The 13,510-nt window shown below is 42.3% G+C and overlaps 1 protein-coding gene across 6 annotated transcripts in view; it reads right to left on the reverse strand.

Moving 5' to 3' along the window:
- LOC100120402 (protein 4.1 homolog) overlaps window positions 1-13,510 on the reverse strand; it is a 35,526-nt gene that overhangs the window by 9,455 nt on the left and 12,561 nt on the right. For 3 of the 6 annotated variants that reach the window (XM_016985353.3, XM_008207292.4, XM_003426079.5), the window contains exons 2-9: window positions 3,394-3,559; window positions 3,165-3,312; window positions 2,799-3,093; window positions 2,380-2,718; window positions 2,126-2,298; window positions 1,848-2,011; window positions 1,179-1,259; window positions 159-410 (exon numbers count right to left, since the gene is read on the reverse strand). In XM_016985353.3, the coding sequence (XP_016840842.1) occupies window positions 159-410; window positions 1,179-1,259; window positions 1,848-2,011; window positions 2,126-2,298; window positions 2,380-2,718; window positions 2,799-3,093; window positions 3,165-3,312; window positions 3,394-3,546 (1,605 nt within the window). In that variant the 5' untranslated portion in view covers window positions 3,547-3,559. The remainder of the gene's footprint in view (window positions 1-158; window positions 411-1,178; window positions 1,260-1,847; window positions 2,012-2,125; window positions 2,299-2,379; window positions 2,719-2,798; window positions 3,094-3,164; window positions 3,313-3,393; window positions 3,560-13,510) is intronic. The other 3 variants (XM_008207290.4, XM_003426077.5, XM_001603999.6) reach the window with 3 other exon arrangements.

Here is a 13,510-nt window from a genome sequence, read left to right on the forward strand (position 1 = left end):
GAAGGATGGTGTCACTACGTCTCAAAATGTGTTAGTGGTGATGTCTCTCTCTCCATCCGTCAGAGATGAGATGACTGAGGCTCTACTTTGCCGACGATGACAACACTCTAAGACCGTGTGTGATTTTTCACGCTATGTATCGCGTCCAACAAACTTACCTTGATCTTCTCCTTCTTTTCCTTTTCAGTTTTTTCGGGCTTGTCTGGGGTCTTATCGCCCTTCTTATCTTTCTTTTTTGCGTCCTTTTTCGCGGGCAACTTTTCGTCAATGCTCTCAAGTTGCGAGCTATCATTTATTACGTCAGATTTGTTGAGATCGTTATGGTTTTCCTTTTCGTTTTCGTTTTTAATATCCTTCTTCTTCTTGGAAAGACTACCGGTCGGTAGGACTGCGATACCTCCGGCCGGTTTCTACAATGTAAAGTAATTCACAATCACACGTCGCTTCATGCAATAAGCGTTAAGCAGTCTACTTCTCCTTATTTCTAATCTAAGATTACAAGTTTTCTTTTTGCCTACGTTTATGTAAATAAATAACATAGATAGAATTATCATAATATAAGAAATATAGATCTAAACAACGCATTTGCCGTGCTTTCATGCATCACAGATGATGGTAAGACTGTATATTTATAGGCTCTTCTACTATTTGTGTAAACAATGTCACGGAGATATTAATAACGCAGAGTAAAGAGTATAACAAAAGAACTTGATTGTTAGAATGGTAAGAATATGATATTTACAAGAGAATCACAGATATTGTAAAAATACTATTTCCTGGTATTCCCGCAAGTAGATCATTATTGTAAGCCAAATTTTATAGTAACCGTTAACTAAATGAAAAAGATACACCAAAACAAGAAACCATCTAAAGATTAACAGATTATAGGATGAACATTAATCTAATACAAAGATGTGAATCGTGTACACAAATATTTGGAAACAAATGTAAAAGTAATGCTAACTGTATAGACATGTAGCATCAATCTTTTAAATTTGTTACAGAGCCAAAACAATAAGAACAACGAAAGAAATACTGCAACATGCTTTGAAATAAACGATAGAAACACCAAATGGTTCGCTCAAAATTTAGTATCTAAGAGGCTTGTATATGTATTACGAGATGACGGAATGGTGCATGATGGGAATGATTCAGTGGTGTTCAGTAATCTGCTATACCTTTCCACCGGCGTCATATTCTCCTTCCAGGCTACTTGCACTGCTGGCCGATGTCGTTCCGGCGCTTGTTTTTCGTGCGAGCTATTAGGTGTTAGTTATGTGTCAGTATAAGTTATAAATGACTAAAGCCCTACAGATTGCACAGGCAAAATTAATAAAATTCAAATACCGCAACGTGAACTTTCCCTTTGATTTGTGACAAGATAGATAAACTATTTACAGCGTATTGTTTGTATAAAATTTCCAAGCTCGTGTTGTGAGAAAATTGAAATAAAATTATCAACAGTGCAAAAGTGGGTGTTAATAAATTTAGTGTAGTTAAAAAAGTTTAGTCCTTTTCCCATTGCTATGATCGATTATAAACTTTTTTGTCACCTGCGTTAATAATCCATAGAGCTTATATTTGTATGATTATAATGAGTCGATACGAATGTTTGATATGAATTATCAAAACGATAGGTTCAACAATTTCCAAAGTGAGCCAATTGGTGTTTGGATATTTACTAATATTGGCAAAACCGCCTAATACAGCATTTCTTTAAACATCGGGACGCGACAATAAACAAATGCTTCAATTAATCTTGCATTATAAAAAATGCTCTCTAAATCATACCAGAAAACTTTTCTCTTTTTTTCCTAATCTACGACTCGAAAGTGTGAAAGTAATACCTTTTCCTTCTGCTTTTTAATAGGACTGGGTCGTTGGTCGATATGCTCCATGGTAGGCAACGTTTCCGGTTCGTAACTCATAGTATGTCGTTTGCTTGGCTCTGAACTATAGGGTTCAAGGTTCTTCTGTTGACCTAAAGCTGAAAGCACAGGTTGTGACGAGCCTATTTCAATGTTAATGCGACCGTTGCCGTTGACATGGTTATATTTTAAATAAGGCACTTGCGGTAAATATCGTATAAATCTAATTCGACGGTTAATTTGCTTAGTCTACTTACTGTCCATGCTTCGCGACGTCAGCCTTCGTGCGCTGAGGAATCTTTCGAACTTCGGAGGTTGTCTTTCGATTGGAGTCTTCTTCGTTTCGTAGTGCGTTCGTCCTGAGTATCGGAAATTCGATCCCAGATGAGGCAATATTCCTACTTTCTTTACAGGCTCAGGACTCATGAGCCTAAAAGACATTACGAATGAGAATTAGAACGCGAGTGTGAATAAATTTCGATAGTCGCACGAATAAAATTGTGAGTGGCACCTGAAGAAAGTATGATGCTCCACGCATGTTTTCCAGAGTTTCTTGGCTGCCCTGTGGTTCGCTAGCTTGAATCCAATGGTCGATTCGAATTGCTCGAACTCGCCAGGTCTGATCTTGATGTAGAAATTGTGCCTTTTGTAAGAAATCTTAAGGATCTTCGGCCATGCGAACCTGTTGATCCTGAGTCTGTCCCTGTAAACTGACAATCCCGTCGAGCAGACGCCCAGAGTGATATCCACACCTTCGGAGTCTTTCGCCGGATGGAGATCGATGCCGTACATAGCTAGTTTCTTTGCATTCTCAAGGTAATGCAGTTCAGCTTCGGCAGGTGTTTGACCTCTGCAAAGAGACGCGCATCGATGAGTTTAAAATCTTCATCATATCTATTTACAATAAAATCCAGAAGCGAAAGAACTTACTTGTGCGTTATGTGAAGGGCCATAACCTTCTCGACCAACTCGGGTGTTTGATTGGGTGCGAATTTGAAGTCTTTCAAGTAAGTCGTGCCATGCTCTTCCTTGTCGTAATCGCCCACTTCGGATTGCACGAGATAGGAGCCGAGAAGGGAATGCGTGACGAAAGAGCAGGGCAATCTCCCTGTGATTATATCATTCCTAATTTGCAGGCACAACTGATAGCGCGTTATATCCTCTTGCAATTGCGCTGGATCGGGTGGATAGAACTTGACTTCGAAGTGTAACTTCCAAGGCTCGTCTGGAAAAGGCGGATGACGATTAATATTTGTCTGGATCATCTATTACAACGGCAAAGAATTTCATACGTACGTTTTAGGAACTTTGAGATTCTCTTTTCCAAATCCAGCCAATTGCGAGGATCGTATTTGTCTTCGTAAATCAGTCCAAAATAATCTTTCTCCAAAAGATTCATGCTCTGACATACTCTATCCAAAAGCTCGTAGCCTTTCGCCTTTCTCTGCAAAGAGAGTAAAATGATCAGAGATAATGTCGATTACCTCTTAACTTTTAAAATAAAAAGTTGAATCGACTGACTCACCTCGATGTTGAAGTCTCTAACGGTGCCGTCCAGGAGAGTGACCTTCGCGAGGGCAAGCTTGCCCTTGCTGAGCGGACTCTTGCTGGGCGAGCTGGTCCCATTTTCGTTCGCCGTTTCCGCCGGCCCGACGCTTGGCTTCCGTTCCTCCGGCATTTTCAACGCTTAACTGCAACACAAAGAGCATCCTATCATTAGTCATACAATCGCTTTAATAGCTCGAAATTAATTAATGCACACAGGCACACATCTCTCTTCAAGACCGAGTATACATAAAAATAAACGATTAGCTGAATAACAAGCCCATAAATCCCCCAGCAAGCGCTAGCGATAAATCGAAAGCTTGCGAGCTTTCCCTCAAAAGCTCGCGGTACACGAAGGCGCAAGGTCGACTCGGAGGTAAATCCTCGTAGGCGGTCGAAAAAACGAGGCTAAAAACGATTTTCCCTCGGTGTTACGTCGATATACGGAAAGTTCACACGAACGAGATCCTCCGCGCGCGTTCGAGCTCGCCATGCGTGACGCGCGCTCCGCGGGAAAGGTCGCATGACAATTTCGTATTACGCCCCCGCGCCGCAACAAAAGTAGATCTCGCCGCCGTTATATCATTACCCGCCGAAGAAAGTGAGAGAGTGAGGGGACGGTGATAAAAGAAAAATCCATCTTTTCCATTAGTCGAATTCCAACTGTGCAGTATGCAAAAGTCTTTTCAGTGCACTACTGAAATAATACACGCGAATGGCAAGCAAGCTCACGCTATACAGAACATAATACGTGTCCAGAAAGCTATGCACGGAATGATCGCGATTCCGCGACGCGGAAACCCGTCATTTTTATAAGTAGCAGAGAGTCTGGCTATATGCAGCATGAATAATGCGCTACTGCGGCGAAGAAAAAGCGGAGGCGAGCAAAAAAACAGTCGGAGATAAAACTGCGTGACACGCGATGGTTGTACAGCGCGATAAAAATTACACAATGCTCGAGCTGCTGCGGAGACCGCGACGAGACTCTAGAGAGTGATAAAAGAGAGCGAAAGCGAGAAAGACTAGAGCATCAGTGATGTATATAGAAGAGCATAGAGGGGGCGAGAAGAGTGCGCTGTGCGAAAATAATCAATATTTCCTCGAGAGAGCACACTATAGAGACGCATCGCCGCCGGCTGCTGCAGCTGTGTGTAAGACGCGCGTAACCAGACCTGCTGCAGTGGAGTCTTTGGGACGTAGTGTGTGCTCGCGTATAAGGGTCGATGGCTCTTTTGCACGCGCGAAAACCAGTTCGCAGCTGCGAAAATTCGAGCGGAACGATGAGCCTTATCCGAGAGGGCATTTGCGGAAGTTGATACCGGGGGCTGATTTATGCGCTTCGAGATAGATCGATGCTTTGTTGAATGGGGTGATAGTAGTGTGGACTGATGGGTGAAGAGTTCATTCATGATTTCTTTCTTTTCTTTGCTCGTTATAATGTTCCATTTTTAGATCGGTCGTTGGAAGTGCCGAGATTGCGAGATTATTCGGAGCATCGGAAGACGAAACTTCTTGGAATAATATTTTTACGCTTGTTGTACAGGAGACGATGGTGCTTTGAAACGTTACACATGCCGAGGAAATAGACGCGCGGGTTTTGAATTTCAGTAGTACATTGCTGATTCGCGTGTGATTTTGAAATTCGTGAGAGGATTCGTTCAATGGTCGTCTAAACAACAACGTACAAGAGAGTTAAAGAAAAAAAGTTTTATTAGTCGTCGCTTCCAGTGAAAATCAGCGCATCGTCAATCATAATTTAATGTCACTACGTATACGCTCGGAGCATTTGAATATAATTAAACTCTTGTGCTATAATGGTGAGACGTGAAAGATCGTATTTTAAAAGCGACGCTTACGTGATACGACATCGTTACCACCAACCACATACACCATCGCTCTATATAAATTGAATAGTTATGAATCAGCCTGTACACACGAAAGTTCCACATAAATATGTGCTATCGCATCCAACTGCACTTGAATTTTCGCATCCAACTTTCCAGCCGACTTTACACACCGCGTGAGATATCTCTCTGGCCTATTCTATGCTACAACATAAGTGTAATCGTAATCGAGAATACGAGAAAGTTTTAATCGAGCTTTCAAAACTTTGCCAACATCCGTCATTTGCTCGTGTGTCTCCCTACAACACACTCGTCGACTCGTCGGATCGACGACGACACAGTTGTCAAACGTGAACAGGAGTTTCACAGCGTGTAACCGAAGCAACGGGATGTGTGACGAATATGTGAGTTTTGTCGAGAGCGGATCAGTGCCAATCGGGTTAGCGAGTCGCAGGGACACGGCTTCGATTTTATTTTACCAAGATAACAACTGAACGTATATAGCATGAAAAAAGTACGGCTAAATGAGAAACCTTTTTGCTGCGCGAGACGCTTTAGTCACACTTTCGCGGCTCTGAAAACGTGAGTGTCTCGCGAGAGGGGCGTTAGTGTCGACAGAAGAGCCGAAGTGCAAAAAACGTTAGGCAATGATTCGATATGCCCGTGTATATGAATATATCGTTACGTTGAGAACCATTATTTTCGTACAAACGTTTTGCGCGCGTGGTTATAAACAAAACGCGATCAAACGAATAAAATCACAACAATGAATCCGTCGTATATGTAAGCGCAGCTTGCAGCCGATAAAACCGTAGCAACAAAAGGCACTCCTCCTCCTCCTCCTACGCAGTAAAGTGGATTGCGCGCGTGCGCATGGTCTTGGTACACGATAACAACTTCAATTATGTAACGCATTATAATTTTTATGCGACGCCCATAGTGCAATAGACGAGCGCGCGCATGCACTTCTGTATGTATACACACACAGTGTGCGTGCGTTGTAAAGCAGAAAAAAATCCACTTCACGGACAAACGATAAATCGTTCTTTAAGCAAATTGTCCCCTCGAGAGAGACGTTGAGACACGTTGGAGTGATTTCTTGGATGTACTGCATGCAGCTTGTACACGTTCGTGTATAAACGTGGGTGAGAGAATAGGCGAAGAAGAGAGAGAGACGATAATAGACGCTGTAGGTTCGCCATTTTGACGCGAAGGCTCTGGTAATAGGGTTTAGACAGGGATATTCTAGTGGAACTGATTGCCGGATTGATATGATTAGTTCTCTTATAGTTTCCTTACTGCACAGCTAGATAATAAGCGTGCAAAATTGCATCAAATTTTGAACTTGGGTATTTGAACTTATTGATTGTTTAAGAAATTACACGAATTACGGAGATGACTTGAAATCAAGTTTGGTTCACGCTGATTTACGATCTCGCAGTAACGATTCAAAGCCTGAAAATGCTTATCCGTTATTTTGAAGAATTATCTTCTATACCATATGCTTGGAATGACTATATTCCAAGATTTTTCGAACTAATTTAACACACGCCATACCCAAGAACAAACAACCCCAGCAGCAGCGCACGCAATCTCCCATAGAATCTCTCCAATCCCTACCCAATATACGTACGTCACCGTGTACAAATCGCGCTGCAAATTAAATTTCGAATGCGATCCGTCAAAAAGCGTCACAAGCGATGCTCGCGGAGAATATTATACATCCGTGCAGTAGCATAGCTCTTATGCAATGTATAGGATCGAGGCCTCGCCTGTATGAATTCTCCTTCTCTCTCTCTCTCTCGCTCCGCAGCCAGAGGCACGTACGCGCGAGCATCAATTGCGGAGAGGGAATCACCGGCTACTATGCGTAGTGTATACCTACAGCCCGTGGACATACCGGCCCGCGATCGTCATTAACATTCCGATCTTGGGCTGCGAACGACACGCGAGATTTTTCCTACATACTGCGCTCGGATCTTCATTTCCCGTATAACGTGGATAAAATATTATCTCAAGGAATAATCGATTTATTTATCACACGAGTGAAATTATAAAAGTTCAGCCTAATTAATCGCACATTAAGCGTTTCACGTCGTCCACTGGGCGTAACTGCCGCACAGCAAACACATTCACCGGCTCGGAATGCCTTCCTCCTCTCCTGCATCAGCTCTTAGAAAAACATTGCGCGACTTTTTTCATATCCCATCCGCAGCAGCGGCAGCCTCATTGTTATAGGTTAACGTGCGAGCGCGCATAAAGCGGACACTGGCGTGGCTATGACACGGCGCAAACAAGGTCGGGCTCTTAACTAGGTCGGTCGTGTGCTCTGCTAATGCTCGTGAGATTTATAAGAGGGAGAAAAATTAGTTCGTATCGAGAGATGCGTATAAGTAGATTGCCGCCGGGGAGGAGTAATCTCATTTGTGTTTTTTGGCTTGTATTCGCAGTTGAGTTCGAGAAAAAGACGCACCAGGAAAGAGGATGGGTTCGGAGACTCGTCATACATCGCAGCGGCATATATAGTGTGTAAACAAACGACGGCGTCCGGTTAATTGGCTGAAAAGTGCATACATAGATAACGCAAGCAAACTACTTTAGCTGGGTGTGTCGTTCCCGTTCAAAAGTCGGCTGCTTTCTACTTTACTGAAAATTACTCTCCAAAGCCGCGTAATTATATTTTCGTGATTACGATGCCTAATAAATCACACCGCATTCAATTAGAGGCATAATTGAATTATACCACAAAAATCCATACACCGCTATCCTATCCGATAATCACACACTCCATTCCACGCGAATCACTACACCACTGCATTACGAGCCATTAGCTCGAAAATCTCTCACTTGCGCGGGTATCTATATATATATATATATATCAGGCCAATCTAAAATCCCGAGATTCTCTATCGAGCAATCAAGAAGACACTCGAAAAGAGAGGAAATCGCGCACTGAGCGAAGACAATCGCGCACGTTATATTCTATAACGTATATACGAGGGTTTAATCGTGCGTGCGCCGGAGGCAGAAAAAAAAGAAGCGTTGATGCGAGCAAGTGCGGGCGGACGGGCGTCGCCATGGAGATATTCGGCGCGCGACTGCTGTCGTCATCGCTGAAAGCGAGCGAGTGAGCCGCAGCAGCAGCAGCGACCTTTGTGATGAGGTAATGTGCTCGTTTTTATACGTGCGCGCGAGAAGAACTTAAGGAGATAGTAATATAGGCGTGTGCGCGTTGTTTGGGTGGTGGAATTAGTTTGAAAGATATACGAGCAGAGGGTTGCATACCTGGAACAGGTATAGCTGGCTGCGGTTGATTAGGAGAGGGAAATGCTTTGGGAGAGATTATTCAAATTGGTCGGAGTGGTAGTTGCGCTGAACTGGGAGGATAAGGCAGTCTTTGAAAGGTGTTATCACCGCGAGCTATCTTTGAAGATTCTTCGTTTAATTTGCTTGGTTCTGATTATTTGGCATTTCATCAAAGATTCATACTCTTTTGAAAAGCAAAACTTATGGATGTTGCCCAATGTCATAGCTTCATCCTGACATCATAATATCAGCAAAGTTTAAGTTGACGTCATGTGGTACTGCCATTTTCCTTGATATTGAATTTTGAAAAATGTATGTTATGCACATACTTGATATTTTTATTCTCCATTTGTGATCGTAGCTCGATTAATCAGTCTTTTATTACCGTGTCTTACGTCGGCTTATCGATATCAAATACGTCAAAATCTATAAGTACTGATCCAAAACTGTTTCTGCCATTTCTCACGCAACGCTCAGACGGAAATATATTTCTGGCTAAAAATAAGCATCGGCCAAGTAGCTCGTATAGTATGGAGTGGAGAGCTACACTATACGGCCCTGGAAACGATAAAATTTATGAACTGTATGATTTGATGTGATTGTAATTGTAGCATTCATGAGACCATATTGCAAATTGCTCATGTAGATGCGTTCAAACGATTATTACTCATACGGCTAAGACGTGGCGACAAAAGGAGAGTAAGTGCGCTTACGTGTTTTACAATCTTCAAATTGCAATGAAGCTAGTTTAAATTTGAATCTGAGCTATAAAAACACAATTTAGAATTTGCCAAACGTTTGAAATGGTCTGATGGCAACGAACAATTGTTATCAGTACAAGGTTATCTTTTTTCTTTAAAATTACTCCTATACCCTTTCTAATCTAAAGTACGATATAGTCTATCTTAAAACCACTGCAAATGTCTCGCGTACACGCCAGCAATGAATATAGTATCGATTAAAAAATCATCACCAGCACATAAATTGTAATTATAATTTCACATACATTTCGTACAAAAACACATCAATAATGTATATTAGCACGAGCCAAACGTACGATTCGGTATCCTTGAATATCACACGAAATACGTTTCCACCACACGAAATAATAACCGATAAAAAAATCGATTTCTATTTATATAACAGACACGTATCGTCAATCTCATTATCTTCCTTTCACAGGCCTTTCTCCACGTGTGTGTTATCACGCCGAAATCTACCAGAAAAAAACGACCCTTCGAGCCTCGTTATAAGAATGAAAATTCATTAAATGTAATTACAGCAAAATTCACAAAATAAAACTTCCAACACAATGTCAATAGTAAATAACAAGAGCCGGACTCGGTAAGAAGTACTAATGAGGATGCAGACGATGAAACTTCGCCTGTAGCGCATTGCGACGCTACACACAACGTGGGATTTGCATAAATTTTTTAAAAAGGTCGTCAAGACGCCGGGCTACTGCAGAGATAAAGTGCATAGCGCGGGGTAAGAAGCCGTCCCCACACGCTCGAAATTTTTAATGGCTCGCGCGAGACACACAAAAAGAGGCGATTTCTTTGCTCGCGCGTATACCAGGCTAAAAGGGCCGCGATTGTCGACGTCGTCGTCGTCATGAGCGAGGGTCGCCTGATTATTCTCTCCCGCCCACGCGTACGAGCAACCGGCTCTTTAAGTCTCGTGATATATATCACGAAACGCCTCTCTTTAAGGAAGACGAACACGCCTATGCGAGCTTCGGACTGGACGGATAGATTTGAGATGCGTTTGTGGGCTATTCGAGGTAAGATAGCGCGCTATGAGTGTACGAGACTGCTGCTGCACCTTTGTGCGAGATTTTACGGCGTACAGACGTGTGAAGGCCAATTTATTTTAATTGGGAGGAGTTTTATGCACGCGTGTGATAAACGCGAAGCTTTCTCTGGTTTTCGCTGGCGTTAGAGACACAATTTATAGTGGATGTGCACATACGTCTAATCGTGGTTGCGGTAATATTTCAGTTTTTAAATTTGTATCTTCGGCTAAATGAGGTAGGCGCACGCTGCGGTGGTCATTTATTTAGCTTCATAAATTAATAACGAATATTCGCGATTTATGCAAAACTTCGTCTTCTTCTGCGTATAATACGTAATAAATCCAGCGCATGATATAGCGTGTGCGAGCTCGCGTGTACACCGTGGGCGCGAGCAGCGACGCACGGGATTAACGGTTTGATATGGTCTAATTTAAATTCGACACGATGAATTAAGTTACGAGGGCACATACATGCCGAAAGCTTTAATTTCACGTTTTTCATCCCGCGTATACGGTATACAGCTCAGGACGTGATTCGAATAATAATTCTATTATTCAAGCAGTCCAAATAAAAACTTCCATCCAACTTCCTTCCCGAAGCGTGTGCTATTTATATAAAATCGAAAGGTCAGAAAATTCAATATAACGCGTGGAAACAGACTGGCATTTCATATGACTCGGGGGAGCGACGTATGCGCAGTAACCAAGCGAAAAACTGCTATTCCCCGAAGCTAAATTGACCGTTCTTCCGTCTTCTCTCCGCTTCCGAAATCATAAAGTATAAGCGTGTATATCAGCCAACTGGGAAACGCTCCCGCCCACATTGTTTTCCAATACGAATCATATGCATCACTCTCCTCTCTTCACTAGCTCATCTTCTTCTCAGAATAGCATCGAGTCTTCAACTGACGTGTACGAGATACGCATCGTCGAAATTCGCTCAGAAATAAGAGTATAAGCACAAAACGCACAGCATGCGCAAGCGCATAGGTTTATTGACACTGGGGCTACTCTCGGGGGCTGCTGCTGATGCATATACCTGTATTCATCGGTATATATGAATGAAAAAGCGAACTATGCCACCGTCTGGCTGTATATACCTCTCTCTGAATGCTATTTAATCCCGCTGCAGCAGCAGTTATATACAGCCGAGCGATAACGGAGCCGCGCGCATTTTCATCTCGCGAAAAAGAGCGTCTCGAGCAGAAGCACGAGTATTGTGCAGCAGCAGAACAGGAGACGAGGTATAAGAAGCCGAGTATATGTTTGATCGATATCGTCTCGAGACGCCGGCAATTTTCCGGTCTTGATCGATGTCAAGAGCTAGACGAGATTTATTATCACCTTTTAGCCGGCTGAAGGTATAATGTATGTGTATATATAGACACCAACTCGAGGGCCTTTGTTTTTCTCTGGAGTCTGGCGAGATCGATTAAATTGTTTACAAACCACGTTTGAAAGCGCTCTTTCAAGGCTGCCGTAGGTCGGGAATCTGTATAGGATATGCTGTGTCGAAGTTGCGCGAGAGAAAGCGGAAAATGGTTTTACGACGTATACGGGAGCGGAGAAAAGTTTGATGTTTCTTTGCCTCGCTGATTTTATTGCGGATTTAAGAGTTTTTTTTTCTTGCTTTAAACGCGCACGCTTTAGATAAAGCGAGCTTTGCAGGCTACATCGAAGACAAACAAATTTCATTGCTGCACAAAAAGAGATTTCATCGCTGAAACTTTTTATCGTTAATAAGGGCGTTAATATGCTATTACACGACGAAAATAATTTTTTAATCGAATCAAACTAAAAGCTCGCAATGCGATTCCGTCGTAAACTTCGAGTTTTACGAGTAAACAGTTTCGATTTTACATCGGCGTATTTTTTCAGATTTTAGTACGCGGCAAGCCGTTGGGACGCGATGATAAACACGCAAATGCTGGCTTAAAAAGTAGAACACAGCTTTTAAACGAAATTGAGTGCGTCTTGTAACTCGGCCGTGTATTGCTCGTCTGCGGCGAAGTAAAACATTTTAGGATAGTCCCTTAACGAGCGCACACTTTGGCTTCTAACGGAAAAACAAAATTAGCTGATTCCTACATCTACTTCGAAATTAAAAATCCATACACACAAAAACATCTCTATGTATACCCGACCGGACAAAAGAATTGCAATAGGTAACAGACATGATTTTTAAAACCCCTTTTAAAATAAAGTTAAGAATAAATCTTACACAAAAGTACAAAAGTTACGATTTTTACTGCAATATTTGTTAAGTAATATGGTTTTGAAAATTTGGTTTGCTAATGATACGTTTAAACGATTGAGAGCTCACATGGTCAATATGGCGGCGCGAAGGATGAAAATATATATAGATGTATAAAAGCATGTAATTGTTAATACATAAAATAACCTTATTGTTTTCTCAAAAATCATAATAGAGAGATAATGCTTCAAAATCATCAAAAAATTGATACATAACGTATTCTTATGCTATTTCCTACTATATATAAGTATTTATATGTATATAGCAAATCCATGTCTGATCCCTATTTCCCACAGGAAAAGCTAAACACAATATGCGGCAAAACAATCAATACACGATCATTCCGTCCAGATTCTATACACTTAACTCGCACAATCGCCGTTACGATTCCACATCGCCCCAGCAAAGCTGTCATCAATGCTGACGCTGCCACGAAGGAAAAAAGAGCAACTAACTACTGCCTAACGCAGTAGTATAGTATATACATACATCAGAAGAAAGCAGAGCGCAGAAAACACTCAAAGGACTCGATCACCGTGCATTTGCGGGACTAACGAAGCGACGCCGTGTGTAGGTATAGTATCGCAGCTTCGAGTCGAGTCGGCTCGAAATCAAACGACGCGTCGCGCCGTTTCATTAACGAGGCGGGCGGGAGTGTATCGTCAAGTATCCGTGAAAGCATATAATAGTCTACTACGTGTGCAGTGTATACGTTTTCGCGGACAAGAGGCTTCTGACGCGAGGCGATGATTAAAGGGCTTGCGAATAGGAGTTAATATCCCATCTGGGCTTTTCCACTCGCCTGAAGCTCTATATATAGCTTCCGAATTATCGCGGATTTCACTTTTGTCCAAACTCGCGAGCTTTTGTACGTTGAGCGCGACGATTCAGATTCTTCG

The sequence above is a fragment of the Nasonia vitripennis genome, chromosome 4 (assembly GCF_009193385.2).
Source record: "Nasonia vitripennis strain AsymCx chromosome 4, Nvit_psr_1.1, whole genome shotgun sequence".
Classification (NCBI taxonomy): Eukaryota; Metazoa; Arthropoda; class Insecta; order Hymenoptera; family Pteromalidae; genus Nasonia; species Nasonia vitripennis.